At 43.7% G+C, this 21,820-nt stretch overlaps 1 protein-coding gene across 1 annotated transcript in view; it reads right to left on the bottom strand.

Moving 5' to 3' along the window:
* Positions 1-14,748: 14,748 nt before the first annotated feature.
* Antxr1 (ANTXR cell adhesion molecule 1) overlaps positions 14,749-21,820 on the bottom strand; it is a 217,652-nt gene continuing 210,580 nt past the window's right edge. The window contains exon 18 of the mRNA XM_004662181.2: positions 14,749-18,403. Within this exon, the coding sequence (XP_004662238.1) occupies positions 18,146-18,403 (258 nt within the window). The 3' untranslated portion in view covers positions 14,749-18,145. The remainder of the gene's footprint in view (positions 18,404-21,820) is intronic.

Genomic DNA, 21,820 nt, shown 5'->3' with positions numbered 1-21,820 from the left:
AGCTTCCTCACTTGTTGAGGTGGTCTACCCTATGGGGTCCAAGCTCCATTTCTCCAGTGATGGCTGCTTTTCTTGCCCAATTGGTTCTAAAACTGGATATAGGAGGTCTGAGATGGATCTCATAGGCCTCCCTTATGTAGTGGAGGCTGCACCTCCTCCAGACTCTCCTGCATTGAGACCCCAGGAGCACCTCTCCTGGGCTCTTAGGCTTTTGTCTCTGATGGAAGAGCTCCTCTCTTGGCTTCTTTTGTTCTGAGGCCTTAAGACTGGGACTGTGCCAGCTTCCAGACCTCTCCAGCCTGAAGATAGAGACCCGGGATTTCTCAGCCACCATAACCATGACACCAATCCCCCAATAAAGCCCTTCTCCTCTCTCTATACATGTAGGGATAAATGCACATGGATGATGTTGCTTTGGAGAATCCTATCACAACGGATTCCGAGGGACAGGGGAGGGGGAGGATGAAGACATGAAGCACAGAGCAGCTTTGGGGCAGTGCAACAATTCTACATGCTACTGTGTGACCCATGGTGGCTTTATGTCCATGACAGAATAGCACATGCCCCATAGGACTGCAGAAGGCAAAGCGTACACTCTAGTGTAAACTATGATGTTAGTAAATAGTAAGAAAGAGGCCAACTCTGATTCAAGTAGCATAAATCTACCACACTCATGGGAGATGCCAACATCACAAGACTGAAAGGAAGGGGCAGACCATGGAGCTCTGCATTCTCTCAATTTTCTGTATATTAAAAATTGTTAAAGTAAGGCCTATGAATTTTCTGGGGAGATGGATCAGTGGTTAAATGGGCTTGCTTGCAAAGCCTGCTAACCTGGGTTCAGATCCCCATGACCCACATAAAGCAGGATGTGCAAAGTGGCACATGTATCTGGAGTTCACTTGTAGTAGCAATAGGCCCTGGCATGCTCATATGTAGTCATGTGACTGAATTTAACAGCAGGCAGAGGCCTCATCACCTCAGGCAGTTTGGAAAAACCAGGACACAGATGTACAAATGAAGTGTGATGATTTGATTTAGGTGTCTCCCATAATCTTATGTGTCCTGAATGCTAGGTCCCCAGCTGGTGGCAATTTGGGAACAGAGGGGATATATTGTTGGGGGTGGGATTATGGATATTATAGCCAGTTTCCTCTTGCCAGTGTTTGGCACACCTTCTTTCTACTATTGTCCACCTGATGTTGGCCAAGAGGTGATCTCCACCCTCTGCTCATGCCATCATTTCACCCTTCCATCATGGAGCTTCCCCTCAAGTCTGTGAGCCAAAATAAACCCTTTCCTCTCACAAGCTGCTCTTGATTGGGTGTTTTCTGCCAGTAACACAAAGCTGACTGCAACAAACAGTGTTTGTTCATGGGTATGTAATCACAATAGCATGATTACTTGATTCTAGATTCTTGCTATTTCCATAAGGAGCCATGACACAGCATGTGTCTTGTTGTACACATGCACGGGATGGCCTGTGATGGGACACTGAATAAACAAATGAGGCAAACTGGAGTCATTTCTTTTGATGACTGCCAGGACTGGTGTGTTCTCCTCTGGCACCCACCCTAAGTTCCTGGCATCTGCTTTTATGTTTCCTCCCAAGCCAAAAGCAGAAAGGACTTGACCTCAACTGACATAGAAAGTGGAAGAAAGTGTAAGCATCAAAAAGTAAACCAACAAGTTGATGAAGTTAGTGAATTTGCAGAGGAATTAATTTAATACCACCCAGTGAGAATCCACACTTTGGAGAACTTGAAGGCAATGGGGGTCTTGCTCATCTCTCCTGCTCTCAAAAGATGTTATCTGAGACATAGCTTTTGCATGTGTTGTTGGTTTGCTCGAGCATGTACAAACACTGAAAACCCTCACTTTCACGCTTATTCACTCAGCCAGCGCTGATAGAGTACTGGTGGCTAGGCTTTACTAATGCACTGCAGCTCTGGACCAGATGGCCTGAGACAGGAAGACTGTTTTCCTCCTTATTCCTGCTTCAGCCACCTCCCCTCCTCTTTCTACCCTTTCCTTCTTTCCTGGAGAAGAGCCTTGCCTGATTGGCAAGATGGTGAGATGCTTGCCTTCAAAGAACAGTTTTTCTAATGGGCACATTACTGTTAACTAGGAGAACACTACTTTTGCATACTTTTCATTCCATCTGGAGTTTGCCTATGTAGTAGAGACAGAAGTTCCATCTCATTTGTAAACTCAAATATCAAGCCATTATTAATGAATTAGTGCTTGAAAAGGCATCATTATCATGGACTGTTCCCATGTCTTTACAGGTCTGCTTTGGTCATTGTTCTATACGTTACTATAGATTGGCTATACTTATCTATTCTCCTTCCTGCATAAAATTTAGAATCAGGGCTGGGAGGATGGCTCAGCTTTTATTGGCACTTGCTTGCAAAACTTGGTAGCCCAAGTTTGATTTCTCAGTACCCAGGTAAAGCCAGATGCACAAAGTAGTGCTTGTGTCTGGAGTTCATTTACAATAGCAAGAGGCCATGATGCACCCTTTCTTTCCCTCAGATAAGTAAATAAAATCATAAAACATAAATAAAATCTAGAACCAGTGTTTGAAATTACCCAAAATTCCTGTTAGGTCTCTTGATTGGCATTGACTTAAATTTGTAGATTATTTGAAAAAGAAATGACATCTTTCAATGTTAAGTCTCTCAGAAATGTAGCAAAGTTTTTCCTTTACTAGGGATATTTACAAAGTAAATGACATATTTCCCAAGGTATTTTGGTTAGATTTATTTTTAGTTAATTTCTAGTATTATATATCTGTACATATAATAGAAATATATATTCATTCTCTTATGTTCATCTTTTTTTTTTAGTCTGGCCATTGTTATATTGGCCATATACCCTTCCAAACTACTGACCTCTTAATTCTAATATTCATTCCAATATTTTAAAACACATTTTCATGACAGATTTTATGTAGTCTTAAAATTGTTTTTAAACAATCATTTCTAAATGTTCATAATTCTTTTCTGATTGTTTCACTTTTTTTTTTCTTTTGGTTTTTCAAGGTAGAGTCTTGCTCTATCCCAGGCAGATCTGGAATTCACTCTGTAGTCTCAGGGTGCTCTTGAACTCACAGTGATCCCCTATCTCTGTCCCCCCAGTGCTGGTATTATTGCTTGATTTATTGCACTGCTTAGGGCCAGGAGTGGGTGGTCATAGTGATGGTTGAAATCTGTTACTTGTTTTGCTTTCAAAGGAAATACTTAAAAACTTTTTATTAGGGTTAATTATACAAAACAATGGATTTTATTTGGCATTTTCACATATTCACTTCCCATTCCCCTCCCTTGTTCCCTCTCCCTACTCTTCCCTACTAAAGGTGCTACATCTAATATTTCAACATTAAATAGAATATTTGCAGAGCCCAGCATGGTTGTGCATGCCTGTAATCCCAGTGCTCAGGAAGTTGAGGCAAGGCAATCATAGGTTTGAGGCTAGCCTGAGCTACCTAGTCAGATTGTCTCAAAACCCAAAACTAACAAAATAGAATACTTGTGGTAGGTTTGTATGTATATTTTACTTGGTCAAGGAAGGTATTTTTAAAAAAAAATTCCTTCTCCACCTTAATTTCTAACTTTATAAGCATATTAAAAATGGTTACATAATTTTTGTTGAGATAGGATCTTGCTAGGCAGCTAGGGCTGGCCTTGAACTTGTGATCCTCCTGCCTCAACCCCTGCCCCTTACCACTCTGGCAACTGGGATAATAGCTGTGTACCACAGCTCTTGGCTAAAATGTCCTTTTTGGAGACAGTATCTTACTTTGTGAATTTGTGATCCTCCTGCCTTTGCCTCCCAAGTTGTGGGGTTACAGGTGTGAGCCACTACTATGCCTGGCTTAGTATTTTCTCTCAGTCTCTTTTCTGAGATAGGGTCTCATGTAGCTCAGGCTGGCCTCAAACTTTCTATGTAAACTCAACCTCAAACTTATGATGTTCCTGCCTCCACCTCCCAGGTGCTAGGATCCCATGTAGCCACCATGCCCAGTTTACGTAGTGCTAGGGATTGAAACCAGGGTCTGATGTGTGCTAGGCAAGCACTCTACCAGTTGAGCTATATCTCTAGCCTTAGCTAATAATCTTTAAAATATCTTCCAAAAGGCAAAAATTGAAAGAGCCTATGACAAGGCTGAATAGGACATCAGAATGATGCAGCAAACAGGTATAACAATGGCAAGGTGAGTGATCAAGGCCCATTAAGAACACTTGTTCAGGAGCTCTAAAGGTGCCAGTGACATTGATCAGTGAAGGAGAAATCAAATCCTCCTGGAGCGAAATCCTCATGTGATATGACACTTGCTCATTGTGTTCCCTTCTGCCTGTAGTGGGAAGGTAATCTAGGGGTTGACATTAAAAAGTATTGTTTGTAGATATACATTTCAAGCAAGAAAACTATTCTTGCTTGAAAGACAATTGTCCACTAGGTGTTTGAGGTCCACTGTGTTGCTGCCATTTGAAACCAAGAGAAACAGAGAGGGTGAAGCCCTGGGAGAAGAGGATCCTGTCATGCCATATGAGTTGGGAATGCATCTGCATTGTCTTCATGGACCACTCTGGATTTGCATGGAAAGTTTCTATCCACAGAGCTTCACTGGAAATGCACATTATCATCATCAAATTCATCTTTTACAGCATTTATAGGTATCCTGTAAACAAAGTTAAGAGTAAAACCAAGCTAAAAGCTTTGATATCTATAAGGCTGTAGCTCTGGCTCTTACAATCGTCCCACCCCTTCTTCCACAATGTTCCCTGAACCATGGAAGGCCTGTTGGCAGTCTGATTTAGAGTTGAGCTCTTTGTAGTCTCTGGATTTCTGCTTTGAGAGGTTGTACTTGATCATCATGTCTGCCACTATTTTTTTTAAATTTCTTTTTTGTTTATTATTATTTATTTATTTGAGAGTGACAGACTGAGAAAGAGGCAGATAGAGAGAGAGAATGGGCGTGCCAGGGCCTCCAGCCACTGCAGATGACCTCCAGATGCATGCGCCCCCGTGTGCACCTGGCTAATGTGGGTCCTGGGGAATCAAACCTCGAACCAGGGTCTTTAGGCTTCACAGGCAAGCACTTAACCGCTAAGCCATCTCTCCAGCCTGTCTGCCACTATTACCCTTGGTGAAGTCAGCTTGTCATTGCTGCCAGAACACACCTGACCAAGAGCAGCTTGTGGGGGAAAAAAGGTTTATTTTGGCTTACAGACTCAAGGGGGAACTCCATGATGGCAGGGGAAAATGATGACATGAGTAGAGGGTGGACATAACCTCGTGGCTAGCATCAGATGGACAACAGCAACAGGATAGTATGCCAAACACTGGCAAAAGGAAGCTGGTTATAACACCCATAATCCTGCCCTCAACAATACACGGCTTCCAGGAGGCTCTAATTCTCAAATTGCCATCAGCTGGGGACCTAGCATTCAGAAAACCTAAGTTTATGGGGGACACCTGAATCAAACCACCATCACCTTGGAGCTGGTTATCAGGCTAGCAGTAAGAGCACTGTTCATGGAGCTGCTTCCAGTGTAAGCTCTCCTGTGCCCTGGCAGATGTGGAAAAGGTGGCAAGCCTCATGGTGGGCAGTTAGTTATCTTCTTGTCTTATTGATGGATTTTGAGTCTCCTCTGTTTTCTCTGCCACCTGTAAAATAGAGCAGATTCTCCAACCAGGTGTGAGAGCAGCTTAGGCTAAAGGGAGTATGCAAGATTATTTAAGAGATTTTTGGTGTGAAAGCCCACTCTTCTTCTCCAGAGAGCTGTGGGAACTTCTCTTTGAACTCTGACTTTCCTAACTATGGGAATATGACTTGGTTTTCAGTTTCAGATATGAGTTCTCTTCCACTAACTGGGCCTCATGTCCAGTCAGAGAATAGTTGGTTACCCACAGAGGCTGTGTGCCACTATTGCACAAATGTGTACTTCTTGTCTAGCTGGTTGATTTCATAGTTTGCAGGGAGCCCTGCTTCTTCATGCTTATTGGTGGGCATTGTCTTCTAGTGGCTCCCCTAGGGCTCTCCATCACTATGGGGACTATCCAAGAGGGAGCTAGAGTTCCTTTTGGTTCCAGTATGGTGTTCCAATGTACTGTGACTGCAGCCTGTGGTGTCTTCAGCAATAGGGTCTTACCTTTTAGCTCTGGCAGGTAATCAATATTGTTTTGGCAATAGCCTACATTGTTTTTGGGACCTCATGGGTCTCCCTGGCTAATAGCTCACTGTGGGGGGCAACTCAACTCTGGGCCTGGGAATTACTGGCCAGAGTCTGTGGACTTAAGGTTAACTTGTTTCCACCTTCTGTCTAGACTGTCCCCCCACCCCACCTTTATTGGTGGTTATCACTTGTAGAATGCTAGTCACAATTAACTGGTTCATGTTGTCTTAACTTTTGTGTAATTCCTTAACCACACTCTCTATACCTTATCTCTCTAAGATTCCCACCCCAATATTCTGCCCTCTCATAACTTGTCAGGTAACTCCTCTTGTCTCTCTCCCTAGGTCTTCTCTCTACTGGTCTCATTCTAGCTTTATGCCCATATTTCTAGTTCTAGCTACCATTTGCACTCATCTCCAATTAATCCCAGTTAGGAACCACAGATGAGAAGTACATGCAGTGTTTATCTTTCAGTTTCATTAGAAGCAGTAGGTTGGTTTAGGAAGTCCATCTATTCTGGATTTAGTTTTGGAAGGTGATAAGCATCAAAGAATTTATCCATTTCTATCATGTTTTTCAATTTTCCATTTTGTGGAATATAGGTTTTGAAATATGTCTTAATGATTTTTCCAATTTCATTGGTGTCAGTTGTGATATCTCCATTTTAATTTCTAATCTTGCTGATATGAATAGTCTTTTCTTCTTTTGATCAAATTGGCCAGTGGTTTATCCATCATGTTTATTTTTTTATTAGTTAGGGAGATACTCAGTATGTAAAGAGCACATGTTGGTACCATCCTTACCCTCATCCCTGTTCCCCCTATGAAGGGACCCTTTCATTTTGTATTCTGGTAATCCCCATGGGGATTGTGAGGTCTTGCTCATTTCCCCAATTCTTCTATGATTTCCACTGGGTTTCTGGTGAAGTACGAAGGACTGTTTCTCTCCCCAGGTTCTGCCTCCATCTCAAAAAGAGAAGCATATTCTCCAATGGAGAAAGAAGTCACACAGGTTAAATGTAATAAATGTTGTTACCTTAGAGAGAATTTAATAGGTGTAGGCATTTTTGTAGCCCAAGATTAGTGGGAACTTGATATTGGAGAGTGAACTCATTATCTGGATATGATTCTGACTTGTTTCCCAGTTCCAGATATGGGTTATGGGTTCTGTTCTAATGAGTGGATCTGTTAGCTAATCCAAGAGCAGTTGGTTATCCATGATGGCTATGTGCCACTATTGTACTTGTGTGAGCATCATCTTAGGTTGGTTGTTTCTGAGTACCTTAGACCTCAAATTGCTAGGACAGATGTTGGCCACTTTGCCTCAGGAGCTCATGTAGCACTTTATGGCATATGACAGGCTATTTGGGGACTGGCTCTCTTCCAGATTCCAGCCAGGTCTCTCCATATTCTGTACCGACAGCATATAGTGTCTTCCGCAGCAGGGCCTTATGATTAACCCCTGGAAGGTAATCAAGTGCTCTGACAGAAGTCTCTCTTTGTTTGGAAAACCTTGTGGGTCTCTCTGATCAACACCTCACTGTGGATGCTAACCACATCCTGGTACTGGGAATTACAGGCCAGCACCAAGGGAAAAGAATGAAGAAAAAGAAAGAAAATATAAGAGAGAGAGAGAGAGAGAGAGAGAGAGAGAGAGAGAGAGAGAGAGAGAGAGAGAGAGAGAGAGAGAGAAAGAAAGAAAGAAATAGGAGAAACTTAAGGTTAGGCTTCATCTCACCCTTTCCAGGGCCCATTTAGGTGTTCACTCTAAGGACCCGATAAGTGTTCAGCCTTTCAGTCTGTCTTCCAGGATATAGGATTTTATGGTACCAGTTCCATTTGGGTCAACTTTTGTGTCCTCCCTACCCTTGTCCTCCTCTCCAGCCCTACCCTCCCTATTGTCTGGTCCTTGAGATGCCTATTAGGTATAGCAGCATTTCAGGCTGATCCAGGTTAGGAGCCACAGATGAGTGAGACCATGTGACAATTGTCTTTCAGTGATTGTATGAGTTCACTGAGAATGATCTGTTCCAAGTTCAACCATTTTTTTCCTTTTTTTTTTTTTTTTTTTTTTTACAAATTTCATTGTGTCCTTTTTTCTTACTGTTGTGTAGAATTCCATTTTGTAGATATACCATATCTTGGCTAGCCACTTGTCTAATGATGAACATCTGGGTTGATTCCAGTTCTTAGCTATTATGATTTGAGCAGATATAAACATGGTTGAGGAAATATCTCTGAATTGAGGCATGGAACTTTTAGGGTAAATGCCCAGTAAGGGAATAACTGGGTCTGTTGGTAATTCTATAGTCAACCTTTTTAGGAGCCTCCATATTGCTTTCCATAGTGGTTGTACCATCTTACATTCCCCCAACAGTGAATGAGGGTTCCTATTTCTCCACACCCCTACCAATATTTGATTTTTAAATGTTTGCTATTCTTACTGTGGTAAGGTGGAATCTCATAGCTGTTTAATTTGCATTTCCCTGATGGTTAGGGATGTTGGACATTTTCTTAAGTGTGTGTTTGCCATTTGTATTTCTTCCTCTGAGAACTCCCTATTCAGTTCTCTGCCCCATTTTTGTGAGTGGGTTGTTTGATTTTTTTTTAAATATTTTTTTGTCCATTATTTATTTATTTATTTGAGAGTGATAGACACAGAAAGACAGAGGAAGAGAGAGAGAGAATGGGCGCGCCAGGGCTTCCAGCCACTGCAAACGAACTCCAGACGCGTGCGCCCCCTTGTGCATCTGGCTAACGTGGGACCTGGGGAACCAAGCCTCGAACAGGGATCCTTAGGCTTCACAGGCAAGCGCTTAACCACTAAGCCATCTCTCCAGCCCCGATTTTTTTTTAATTGTTTAGGTTCTCAAGTTCTTTGTAGATTCTAGAAATTATGCCTTTGTCAGTTGTATAGCCAGTAAAAGCTTTCTCTCATTTTGTGGGTAGTCTATTGGCTCTACTTATGGTACGTTTGTCTGTGAAAATCTTCAGCTTCATGAAATCCCAATGGTTGAGTGATTGTTTAAGTTCCTGAACTACTGGGGGTTTTGTTCAAGAAGTCTTTTTCTACTCCTATATTGTGGGAAGTTCGTCCTTTTTTTTTTCTTTCAGTAGTAGCAGAGTTTCCAGTCTTATATTGAGGTCTTTGATCCATTTGGACTTGATTTTTGTGCTTGGCAAGATGTGTGGGTCCAGTTTTGTTTCCTGCATATGGTTATCCAGTTTGTCCAGCACCATTGTTGAAGATGATGTCTTTTTTCCAGTCTACATTATTAGGGCCTTTGTCAAAGATCAAGTAGCTGTAGTTACTTGAACTAAAGTCCAGATCCTCTATTCTGTTGGTCTATAATCCAGTACTTTGTATATTGTGTATGTGTGTGAATGTTTGTGTAGGTGTACTTGTGAGAGCAGGTGTGAGTGTGCATATGTGCGTGCATGCATGTGGAGGCTAGAAGACAATTTTAGGAACATTCCTTGGGAACCATACACTACTCTTTTTTTTTTTGAGACAGGGTTTCTCATTGGCCTATAAGTCACCACATAGTCTAGACTGACTGGTCAGCAAGCCATAGGGATCCTCTGGTCTGCATGTCCTCAGCCCTAGGGTTACAGGCACATACTGTAAAGAGAGCAAAATGTTTTATTTCTCTACATTTCTTTATACCTAGCCTAGAGAAATGCAGAAGTCACTTCCTTGTAGAAGGCTCTGCTTATGGTAGACAAACAAGAGGCTCTGCTAATGGCAGGTAAACAAGAGGCTCTGGTGGGATGAACAGCATTTCCTGGGGCCTGCATTGTTGAGCAGATAAGATAATCTGGACCTCTGGTTGCAGGCCTACCTCAAACCCCTCAGGTAGCACTTCCTGTAAGTGACCAACAGATCTATTTACAAGGTCCTCTTTTTTAAAAAAAAACTTTTATGGCAGTAACTGTCACTTGTAAATTGTGATTTAGGGCTTAACTCCCATCCTGTTTTTTTTCCCCCCTAACATCATGTGGTGATTTCCAATAAAAGCTGACACTCCAAACAGTTCAGGGCTGCTGCCCCTTGAGACTCCCTCTGGGGTGCAGACTTGGTATACCAGACTATCTTTTTTTTCTTTTCTTTCCTTTTCACCCAATAAAACTTTGTCTCACATTCATGAGTTGATGGTCTTACTTGTGCAACACTGTACCCCATAAGAATACCACCATGCTTGCATGGTGAGTATTTTTAACGGTGAGTTCTGGGGCTCCAACTTAGACCCTCAGGCTTGCAAGGGAAGCACACCAATCCTCAAGACCCCTCAAGCATCTGGCCCAGCTGCTGCACCATGGACCAGGTTCCTCCTGCACTACCTGTAGGCTACCTGGACTCAGGCCAGTCAGTTCACATTCCTCCTTTTCTCCCTCCCTCAGCTTTCCTCCTTTTTACTACCACCTGGACCTCCCTCCCATCCACATTGCCCAGCTGCCATCCCACCTGCTGCAGACCAGGTCCTTCTGCACTCCCTGAAGGCTACACATGCCCAGGCCATTTGGCTATCATTCCTCCCTTCCTCCTTCCCCCTTCACTCCTTTCTACCACTGGGACCTCCATCCCAGCTGCGACTGCTATCCCAGATACCACTTGTCGACCATTTCCTCCTGCACTACCCACAGGCAATGCAGTCCCAGGCCAGCTGGCTAAGATACCTCCCTCCCTACCTTGGGCTTTCCTCCCTCTTCCCACCACCCAGACCACTGCCCCATCTGCCCCCACCTCCGTGCCTCATCACCAGATCCACAGCAGTCCCATCCCCTCCCACTTTGCCATGTCACCAAACCCCACAGTCCCATCCCCCTCATGCTTTGCCTTGCCAATGGACCCACAACAGTTCCACCCCACTGCTCCACCATGTCACAGAACTCCACAGTCCCATCCCTCCCTGCTTCATGGTGCCAGGGGACCCTGCAGTCCCATCCCCTCACCCCGCCACATCACAAAACTACTCAATACCATCCTCCCTCCCTCCCCTGCCCAGCCACAACACCAGACTGTGTTGTCCTATTCCCCCCTACCCCGCCCCTTCAGGCCACCTGACCATGCAGTCCCTAACCCCAAACCACTAACCAAAGAGCTCCTCCACCAGGCTTGGGTCCTGACTACAGCCTCATGGACTCCTCCCCTCTGAGCAGACAGACCCCATTGCCAACAGAAGCCTAGTCTATTCAAACATAAAAGGGATTAATCACTAAAGACACTTCAAGGGTAAACTACAGCTTCCTCCTGAACTAAGTAAGATTCCCACACTGTGATGGGTAGACCAAAGCACAAAAGGAATAACATGAAAAATCAAGTGATAGTAAATCCAACAAGATTGCCCAGTCCCACAGTGGAAGTCTTTCATCAAAACATAGAAGAGACAACAGGATCAGAAACCCAAAATGAAGACACAAGGTATGTGACAGACACCTCATCAAGGTGAAATGATGGAAAATGATATTCCAAGCAAACAAAAATAAGAAACAAGCAGGCAATACTATACTAATATTGGATAAAATTAATTTCAAACCAAAAGTAATCAAAAAAGACAAAGAAGGCCACTTCTTACTCATCAAGGGAATAATCCCAAAAGAGGATATCATAATCATCAATGTTTATGCAACCAAGCACAGGTGCACTGCAATTCATAAAACAAACCTACTTGACAACAACACAGAAATAAACACCAACATCATCATGACTGGAGACTTGAATACTCCACTATCCTCAATAGATACATCATCCAAACAAAATTAACTGGGAAGTAGGAGAGCTCAACAACCCCATAGATCAACTAGATCTAGCAGACATCCACAGAACATTCTACCCAAAATCTACATAATATACATTCTTCTCAGAAGCCCATGGAACCTTCTCCAAAATAGATCAAATACTGGGCTATAAAGCCTGCCTCCATATATTTAGGAAAATCAAGATAATTTCTTGCATATCAGACCATAGCATTGTAAAGCTAGACATTAACAACAAGAGATGCATCAGGAATTCCATCAGCTCCTGGAGACTGAACAACACACTTTCAAACAATAAATGGGTGGTGGATGAAATAAAAACTGAAACTGTCAAATTTCTATAATTGAATGACAATGGGAGCACATCATACCAAACTTATAGGACACAATGAAGGTGATCCTCAGGGGAAAATTCATAGCACTAAATGCTTTCACAACAAAGAGAGATCCCAAATAAATAACCTAACCATCCATCTAAAGGCATTGGAAAAACAAGAAAATGGAAAAACCTCCCATGCTCCTGGATAGGTAGAATTAACATTGTGAAAAAGGTAATCTTACCAAAAGCAATATGCAAACTTAATGCAATATTAACAAAAATCCCAGCATTTTTCTTCACAGAGATAGAAAAAATGATTTCACTTTACCCCAGTAAGGATAGCAAAAGTTAAAAAAAAAAATCAAATGGAAACAAATGTTGGTGGGGATGTGGACATATGGGAACACTCATTCAATGTTGGTGGGAATGGAAGATGGTACAACCACTATGAAAAGCAATATGGAGGCTCCTAGAAAGGTTGACTATAGAGTTACCAACAGACCCAGTTATTCCCTTACTGGGCATTTACCCTAAAAGCTCCATGCCTCAATTCAGAGATATTTGCTCAACCATGTTTATAGCTACTCAATTCATGACAGCTAAGAGCAGGAATCAACCCAGATGTCCACCATTAGACCAATGGATAACCAAGATGTGGTATATCTGCACAGTGGAATTCTACACAGCAGTAAGAAAAAAATGACACAATGAAATCTGTGGAAAAATGGTTGAAGTAGGAACAGATCATTCTTAGCAAATTCACCCAATCACAGAAAGACTATTGTCACATGGTTTCACTCATCTGTGGGTCCTAACCTGGATCAGCCTGAGATGCTGACATACCTTAATAGACATCTCAAGGACCGGACAATAGGGAGGGTGGGGCTGGAGGTAGGAGTAAGGGTGGGGGAGGGGCACAAAACCAGACTCAAATGGAACTGGTACCATAAAATCCTATATTCTGAAAGACAGACTAAAAGGTTGAACCTTCATCAGGTCCTTAGAGTGAACACCTGAATCAAAGGGCCCTGGAGAGGGTATGATGAAGTCTAATCTTAATTTTCTCTCTCTCTCTTCTCCTTCTCTTTTTTATTATCCATCTTTTTCTTCCTTCTTTTTCCTTGGTGCTGGCCTATAACTCTTAGTACCAGCATGTGGTTTGCATCTACAATGAGCTGTTGATCCAAGAGACCTACAAGTTTTCCCAAAAGAAGACAGACTTCTGTCAGAACACTTGGTTATCCACCAAAGGTTAATGGTAAGACCATAATGCCAAAGATACCATATGCTGTTGGTACAGAACATGGAGAAACCTGGCTGGAATCTGGAAAACAGCCAGTCCCCAGACAGTCATCTACTTCCAGAAGGTGCTACATGAGCTACTGGGGGAAAATGGTGAACATCTGTCCAAACAACTCGAGGTCTAAGCTACTCAGCAGCAAACAAACCTGGCATGATGATCACACAAGTACATTAGTGGCACATAGCTATTGTGGGTAACCAATCACTCTTGGATTAGCTAGCAGATCCGCTCAGTGGAATGGAACACATAGCTGGAACTGGGAAACAAGTCAGAATCATATCCAGATGAGTTTGCTCTCCAATATCAAGGGTCCACCAACCCTGGGCTACAAGACGGCCTACACCTATTAAATTCTCTCAAAACGAATAATGGTTATCCCATTTTTCCAGTGCTGACCTCACTCTCCATTGGAGAATTTACTTCTCATTTTCAAATGGACACAGAACCTGAGGAGAGAATCAGCCCATCGCACCTTACCAGGGCCTCAACTGAAACCATAGAGTAATTGGGGAAATGAGCAAGAGTGCTGCTTTCTTGGCGAACCTTGTATCAGAACAAGGGTGAAGGAGATAGACACAGAGGGCACCCAAATCCTATCAAACCAGAGATCCAGAGACACAGAGGCTCCCACAAGCCCATCACTGAAATAGAAATAGACCTAAAATGAACCCAACCTGGCTCAGGGAAATTTGAGGAAGAAGGGGTGGAAAGATTGTTAGAGACACAAGTTTGGACATCACACAGTGATATTGCCTCTTCCCGATAACTGATGGCTATCCCCACAATGTACGACTCACAATCCCCATGGGGGTAACTGGCATCCGCCATGAGGAGGGTCTCTTGGGGGGGGCAGGGATGAGGGCAAGGATAGTACCAATATGTGCTGTTTACACACTGAGTATGTACATAACTAATAAAAAAATTAAAGATGTTATGATAAGCAAAGAAACTAACCAGCTGGGAAGAAGTTCAGTGCAAGTGAGGTGGGGGAAGGGGTCAAGAGAAGATAATGTGAGAATATTATGATCAAAATACATTACAAACATGTGTAAAATTGTCATTAAAACAACTTATAAAGTGTATTTCAGTGTACAGAATGATAGCTCTTTTGTTTCGGTCTAATGGTAATATCTTGAGCAACATGTACTTTATTTTTATAACAATCATACAAGTAACAAGGAAAAGAGCTGATTTTAGGAATTTATTATTATTTTTTTATAAAAGCAACTTCCAGGGTTTGTCATTGCACAGGTTCAGCCTGGTCTCCTACAGCATGGTACAGTCATAACTGATCTTTTATGACAATGACTCAGGCATGAAAATCCATAACTGAGTTATCACAGAAGAGAACAGTTTAATGTTACAAGTATTTAAAGTCATGTTCTAATTCATTTAAATTGGTTATCCAAGTATAATATAGCAGAGCTCAGGTAACTAAAAAAGGCAATTGACTACAATATTCCCTTCCACTCTGTGTGCATTAACAGGCCTTTTCTGCATATATCTTCATATAGATTACAAGTAAATTCAACCCATTTTACACAGCATTAATTTTTTTATTGAGTTGGCACTGTGTCTAAACTGTTGCCTATTATCTATTATTTTCCCATTTCTTTGATGGATTTTTCCTCCATAAAATTGTGTATAGATGGTGATACAAGATCATGTCTGCTCATCTTAATGGTTTTAAAGTGAGGTTACCATTGGCCAGATAGTCAAGACATTTCATTAGTTTCTCCACAGCTCTGTTCTTGACCTTGGTAGAAGAGAGGCCATATGTCTCACTGAAGCATGTACCAAACTGCAGGTAAGACATGTTTGTGAGTTGGTTCCCAGCACAGTGGACCACAGTTCTGAGCAAGGTTATTAGTGCTGTGCAAATAAGGGCATCGTCAGTTCAGTGACTATTTGTACATTTATAAAAGCAATACAGTCATGGGAAAAACAACAAGCACAGCTTGGTAGAATAACCTGCCATGAAATATCAGTGGCTTTAATAATTTACTACAACTGTTCTTTTTATTCACACTGGATAGGAGATGCTTCCATCTAGCACATAGAATATGAATATATACAACACAAATTTGGCTTCTATTAAAAAACTTTATAAGGACAGTAACATGAGGGATGAAAAAATAACTTTTTTGGTGCAGTTTCCTAATCAATTCTGTAGCCTGTCTTTTACAGAGCATGACATAGAACTGATAGATTTTGTAAGCCAGGTAGAGTTTTCTTGCCCATAATTGCCTACTATGAAAGTATGTCCTTACTCATACCATACATATATAAACCTCTTGCTAACTGTAGTTTGGAATGACTGGGGAGAATACACTGGGTCAGGTTTAAGGACAAACCCTGCTAATCATTTTCAAAATCATCACATGTGGCAGCGCCTGCTTATTTTCTCAAAACACTTTACCACACCTCTTGAAAACTGCATAGGGCATGAGACTGTCATGCTGCTGGGATCCTGCACAGCTTTCTTCCTGGTGCCTGCCATTTTGGTGTACAGCAACACCAGCATCTTGGTGTGAACTTTCTGATGGCCATGTGAGTGATGGGGCAATCCTGCGGGGTGGACTGTTTTGTACTGCCAGCAGTCAAAACAGTTGCCTGGGCTCAATGCATGCTGTGAGCCTAAGGAACCCATTCTCTGTAGGAATGGTTTTCTGGGGCCCAGCAATGTCACTACAGGTGACTGAGACATTCTGACCCGTTTCATGAGGGACTACACTAAAGAAGCCTTGTTCTGCAAGTAGTGCATATATGCAGCAGGGTTAAGTGAGGGCTTTCCTAAGTCCTGAAAAGCAGTAAGTGGTGACCATGAGGAGAGGGGCAGGGCCTGAGGTACGCTTAGAGAACTGTCACTTTGGCACTGGCTCTGCAGATTTGGTGCTTTGGTCTGCCACTAAGGCACTTTCCTAGGTAAGTTTCCCCCAGCCCCCGACTATGCCTTTTATGCTGGTGGGTTTTCCATTTGTTTTTCCTTTCTGAGGATTGTACAGTGTTAATCTTTCTCAGTTCTGACTGATGACTGGCAGGACTTTAGAGTTGTGATTTGAGAATGACTGTGAAAAAAAAAAAACAACTATTGAGTTAAGGTGAAATAGATTTGTGGTTGATTAGCAATGTCTGCCTTAGGCGTAAGAATCCTGCTCATTAAATGCATGCCACACCTTGATGTCCCTGTTCTAAACAAGGTGAGGGAAAGATGACTTGATGGATTCCTTAGGAATTTTTGGAAACCACAGCACAAAGCACTGAAGCTATTTTTTATTTCACATTGTTCTTTGTTCCAGGAAAGATTTTGGGATTTGAGGAGCCTGAGACCAAGAATACCAGAGCCTGTAGAATACTGGGAGTGGAGGGTCATTTTGAAAAAGCCGTGCCCTGCCTTTGCCAATGACCAGTCAAGGTAATAAAGCCCAGTGTTTAGCATGTGTTACAGGGCTTACTGGTCAAACAGACTCAGAATGATTGAGGGACAGGGTGGGAATTTCAGGCAGAGGTTTTCTGCTTTGTTGGGGTCTTTCCCCTTGCTTAACAGCTGATATATTTATATTTGTGAATGTGGTAAGAAGCCAAGGAGAAATATATTTGCACCTACACACATGGGAATAGTTTCTTGGTTATGTCAGGACTACTGTGGCTTAGTTGTGCTTAGGAAGCTCTGTATACAGCTTTATTGAAAAAGAAGGACTCAGAGATATCACATAGGTGCTAATGATGCTGTTCGAGCCATCAGCTCATGTTTTGTCTCTGGAAAACAGGATCAATCACAATGATCCAAACTGAAGCCCAACCTTGAGTTTTAACACAAATCAGCAGGTTGCCTTTGACAATGTTGTGGCCTGTTGGATCAAGGGTCTGTGGGTTTAGAAACTGCTAGATGCTTCTTCCATCAATGCTTTCCTGCCAATGCCTATGACTGGCTCCACTTACATCTCAACCCGGCAACATACCTTTCCCATCAGCAAACACTTGCTTCTCCTCACCTGGAAACTGGGAGAATTTGGAAGGAAAATAAGGAATATGATGTTACACTTTTGCAAATTCCAGTAGAACATCCTTTGGATACCTATTTGATACTGAGTTTTCTTGGCACCCTGGGAACACCAAGCTTTTCCAGAGTTGCTGGGTCCCACACAGAGGTGAGAATAACTTGGTTTTAGGCCAAGGGTCAAATCTCCGAGGAAGGCAATGTTCAGCATCCCAGCCATGACATTTCTTATCCAATCCTGCATTTCATTCTCAGAAAGGATTTTTTTTCTGGTCTTCATGAGTCATAATCCCGTTGAGAGCATCCTGGCAGTTTCACCATCTGTGGAACCTTCTAGAGGTGATGGGTAACAGGCCATAAATATAACAGTAGCCATCTCATTGTCTTTAGGCAGTTCAAATTTTCTATTTCTTCCTACTGACCATAACTGTCAGTATATTGGCATTGTTACCCAATTTTTGAAGCTTGTGAATGCCAGTGAGCATCATCACCCCTCACCCCTAGAGCTGAAAGGATCTGTTCTTACAGCACAGGGGAGCATCTCCTTGAAGTTTCTGAGACAGCCCAAAGTGCAGACTCTGGTGTCTAGACGGAAGGCCTTGGAGGAGGTCGGGAGGGGGGTGGTGCCCTGTTGGGAGGTGGGGCCTGAGGAGGAGGGGGGAGTGTGGAAGGTGGGGAGGGGATAGGAGGGGTGGGGGCACTGGGGGGTGGGGGAGGGCAGTGAGGAGCAGGGGGCGGAGTATAGATTGGGGCTGGGGGTGGAGAGGTGGGGTGGTAGGTGTTGTTCAGTGGGTACTTGGCCGGCTGACTGTTCTTGACTCTGGTGAAGTTGATACAGCGCCCCTAGAAGACAGGAAGAGGAGGTTGTGAGCTGATGCCTTATGACAGAGCAGGTATGGAGTGTGGTGGGCAGCATACCACACCAGAAACACACTGGGGACAGCACACATGCTGGTGGTGTTTCACAGGAAACACAACCTGACGTCACATCCCACCCCACCCTGTTTCCCTTTCTGGGCTGATTGGGGCAAAGATTATGTTACAATCCTCTCTCCCCCTCTCTCTGAGTAAGGGAGGTGGGCTGGCACTGATTGGTCCGTGGGTCACTTGTAATGGAGTTGTCATGGAGGTCATCATGTCTCACCTTGCCAGCACTGTGACCAAGCCCTTTCATGAATGAGGAAGCTGAGGTTCCTGAGACCCCATAACCACAGCCTGCGATTGTTCCTGCTGAATGGCACCGGTGGTTCCCCAAATTTTACAGAGATAACACTTCTGTTCATCTTAATCACTCTGGCAACAGAGGGCTAACATCATGTACTTCTATACTGCAGCTCAGGTTGGGATTTGACTTATTCAGCCCGAGTGCTGGTGTTTCCCTCATCTACCTCCCAGTGGGTGCTGAGTTTGCTCCTTTCTGCAATCCATTGGCTAATATTTTTGTATGGATAAAATTTCCTAATTATCTCAGCTATCCAGATAGCTTAAAGACTATTTGGTGAGGAAGGAGGCAGCTCTCTCTGCCAATGTAAAAACAGAAATTGATATAGATACCTGCACCACATTCCTTCCTTTCCCTGGGTTCAATCAGTTTGTCTTGCCCCTGGTCTGGTCATTGGAGTTCCTTTCCAGACACCATTTCATTCTTAAGAAATTGAACTTGGGGACATGTGCCTGGAGCTCTGCTTTTCTGTTATTTCCTGGGATTCTGGGATTTAACAGGACAATGCTGAGAGACCCCTGTGCACACCTCCCAGAGGAAGCTTTCCTATATGGTTCCTGTCTCCTGTGGAGTTGCCTCTCTGCCATCTTTAACCAGATACTCAGGGCCTCCACCCCAACCTTGCCCTCTGGCAATGAGTCTTCTCTTCCTATGTCTCCTGCTTTGTGAATTCCCTTCATGCATCCATGAGGTCTGTCCCCTGGCTGGCCTAGGTGCTCCTGGCCTACTTCTGTTTCCCAGGCCAGTGAAGTAAGTATGGCTGTCTCTATCATGTGTCATGGATGCCTGCAAAATCCTTCCCCAGGGAGACTAGGTAGGGTCACATTTCCAATACTGCCTTTCTCTGCTTATCCCACTTCTGGGATGGAGTGCTGCCCTCATGTTGATGCACACCCTGTAGTGCACTGCCTCAGTGGGGTATGTTCAGTGAGCTTCCAGTTCCCTTCACTAGGCCCAGGGGAAGGGCCTAAAGGGGAATGCAGAGGGTGAGGTTGTGGAATTTAAGGAACAAGAGGGAAGTGTGGGTGGGTGTGTGACCTGAGATTTGGCTCAGGATGAATCAGTAGGAGCATGCTGTAAGCTTGTGGATGGCTAGAAGGCCAACCCTCCCATGTCCCTATCTTTTTTTTAAGTCCTACACCTAGCCCTCTCCCCGATGACTCTAGCCTCTATTTGCTCTTTGCTGCCTTGGGCATTTTTTCTAGTCATTGTCTACATCATACATTGCGGCCTGCACACTACAATGTCTTTCTCTGGAACTTAGCTACTCTGCAGCCCAGAACCTCCTGGACTGCTTTGCATGGTAGCTGATGAGAGACTTAGTCAATGTGGAATTGTTTAAAGCCACTTGCGAAAATCAGGGGCATAGGTAACATTAGAAATGGACTGGAAGCCGGGCGAGGTGGCGCATGCCTTTAATCCCAGCACTTGGGAGGCAGAGGTAGGAGGATCACCGTGAGTTCAAGGCCACCCTGAGACTCCATAGTGAATTCCAGGTCAGCCTGAGCTAGAGTGAGACCCTACCTCGAAAAACAAACAAACAAACAAACAAACAAACAAACAAACAAAACAAAAACAGAAATGGACTGGAGATTTCTCTTATAAGACGTTGTGTTAACCTGGGCATCTGGGCCAGGAAGGACAAACCTTGGTTATACTGCAGTTGGCTAGGAAGCTCAGTGTCTTGTGTATGTGCAAGCACCCATGTCTTCAGAGTGCACACATCATGGGATCAAGCCAGGATCTATCCTTACTGCGTCCCAGCAGGGGATTCACCATCTGCTGACGTCTGCTGGCATCTTCCCACTGTCTGGCCCAGAGCTCCCCGCTCAGGTCCAGCTCAGGCTGTGCGCTGCTTTAACAGCATATTAGTGTACATTCCTGACTGGCTGGGTAACCCTCCTTTAGAGCTGTATAAATCTAAGCCTTGGTTACAGTTTATTTTTGACACTGGATAAAGCTCTTTCCCTGTAGATATTCTGGCCCAGTGGTCACCATCCGTGTTGAGTTCCTGCAATGACAACATGACTGAGGATTTAATGTACTGCCAAGTCGGCCCTTCATTCCTGTGTATCTCAAGTGCATTAGAGCCTCATGGCTTCAGTTCCTTTAAAGATAAATGAAAATTCTGAATCTGAGATAGGCGGTGCTGGAACTGGGTTAGGTCCGTCCCCACTGGCACCTGACTTTTAGAGCTGGAGGTGGAATGAATGAGCAGGGAGGCTAGTTAGTTCAGAAACCTCTGCTCGCTCCATGCAACTTTGACTCTGCGATTTGTTCCCAGAGGCTGTTCTGCTGATAACAGGCTCAGGATCTCACAGTCTTCTACCAATAGCCCATAACAGATAATCAGATCTGTTCTACAAGGTATGAAAGACTCCACAGAACAATAGATGGTCTCCAAGATCTGTGAGCTGTAGATGAATGACAGAGATCAGGAGGCACTGGGGTGAAACCCCATTCCCATGGTACTAACAGCACCCATGGGCCTCCTGTACCAGAGCATTGGGCTATGGCTTTTATAATCTTCAGTATAGGGGACAGGGTAGGATCACAGCCTCCTCCTTGTTCCCTGTGTGGGACATCCCACAGTGTGGGGATCATCACTCCACCTGTTACTCACAGGCATGGCAAGGCACTGTTGGAGAAGGTCTGGAACTGTCTGGCTTTGTGTATGGTAAACACAGTTGACTCTACCAAGGTCCTCTGCTGAGGACCAGCTGGAGGCAGCATCAGAGGTTTGGCTTCCTCCTACTTTAGTGCTGAATAAGCTGCAAATGAGCGTGTCTATATGCCACACCTGGCTTCTCTAATGAATCTGTCAGTATGGGGAAGTGAGACATGGGAGATGGAAGTAGCCCTTAATGTCTATTTTCTTACCTCCTCCTCTCCTCCAATTGCTACATAAGGGCTGTCACTTTATTTTGTATGGGACCTCCCACAGTGCTTTGCACAGACAGCTGGTAGAGTGCATCTGCAGGGGTGAAGCTGAGAAAAGGTGCTGACTCAGCATAACACACCCCAAGGCCATTTACAGT

Source organism: Jaculus jaculus, chromosome 6 (assembly GCF_020740685.1).
Source record: "Jaculus jaculus isolate mJacJac1 chromosome 6, mJacJac1.mat.Y.cur, whole genome shotgun sequence".
Lineage (NCBI taxonomy): Eukaryota > Metazoa > Chordata > Mammalia > Rodentia > Dipodidae > Jaculus > Jaculus jaculus.
Note: the sequence above shows the minus strand (reverse complement) of the source record. Positions and strands in the feature narration are given on the sequence as shown.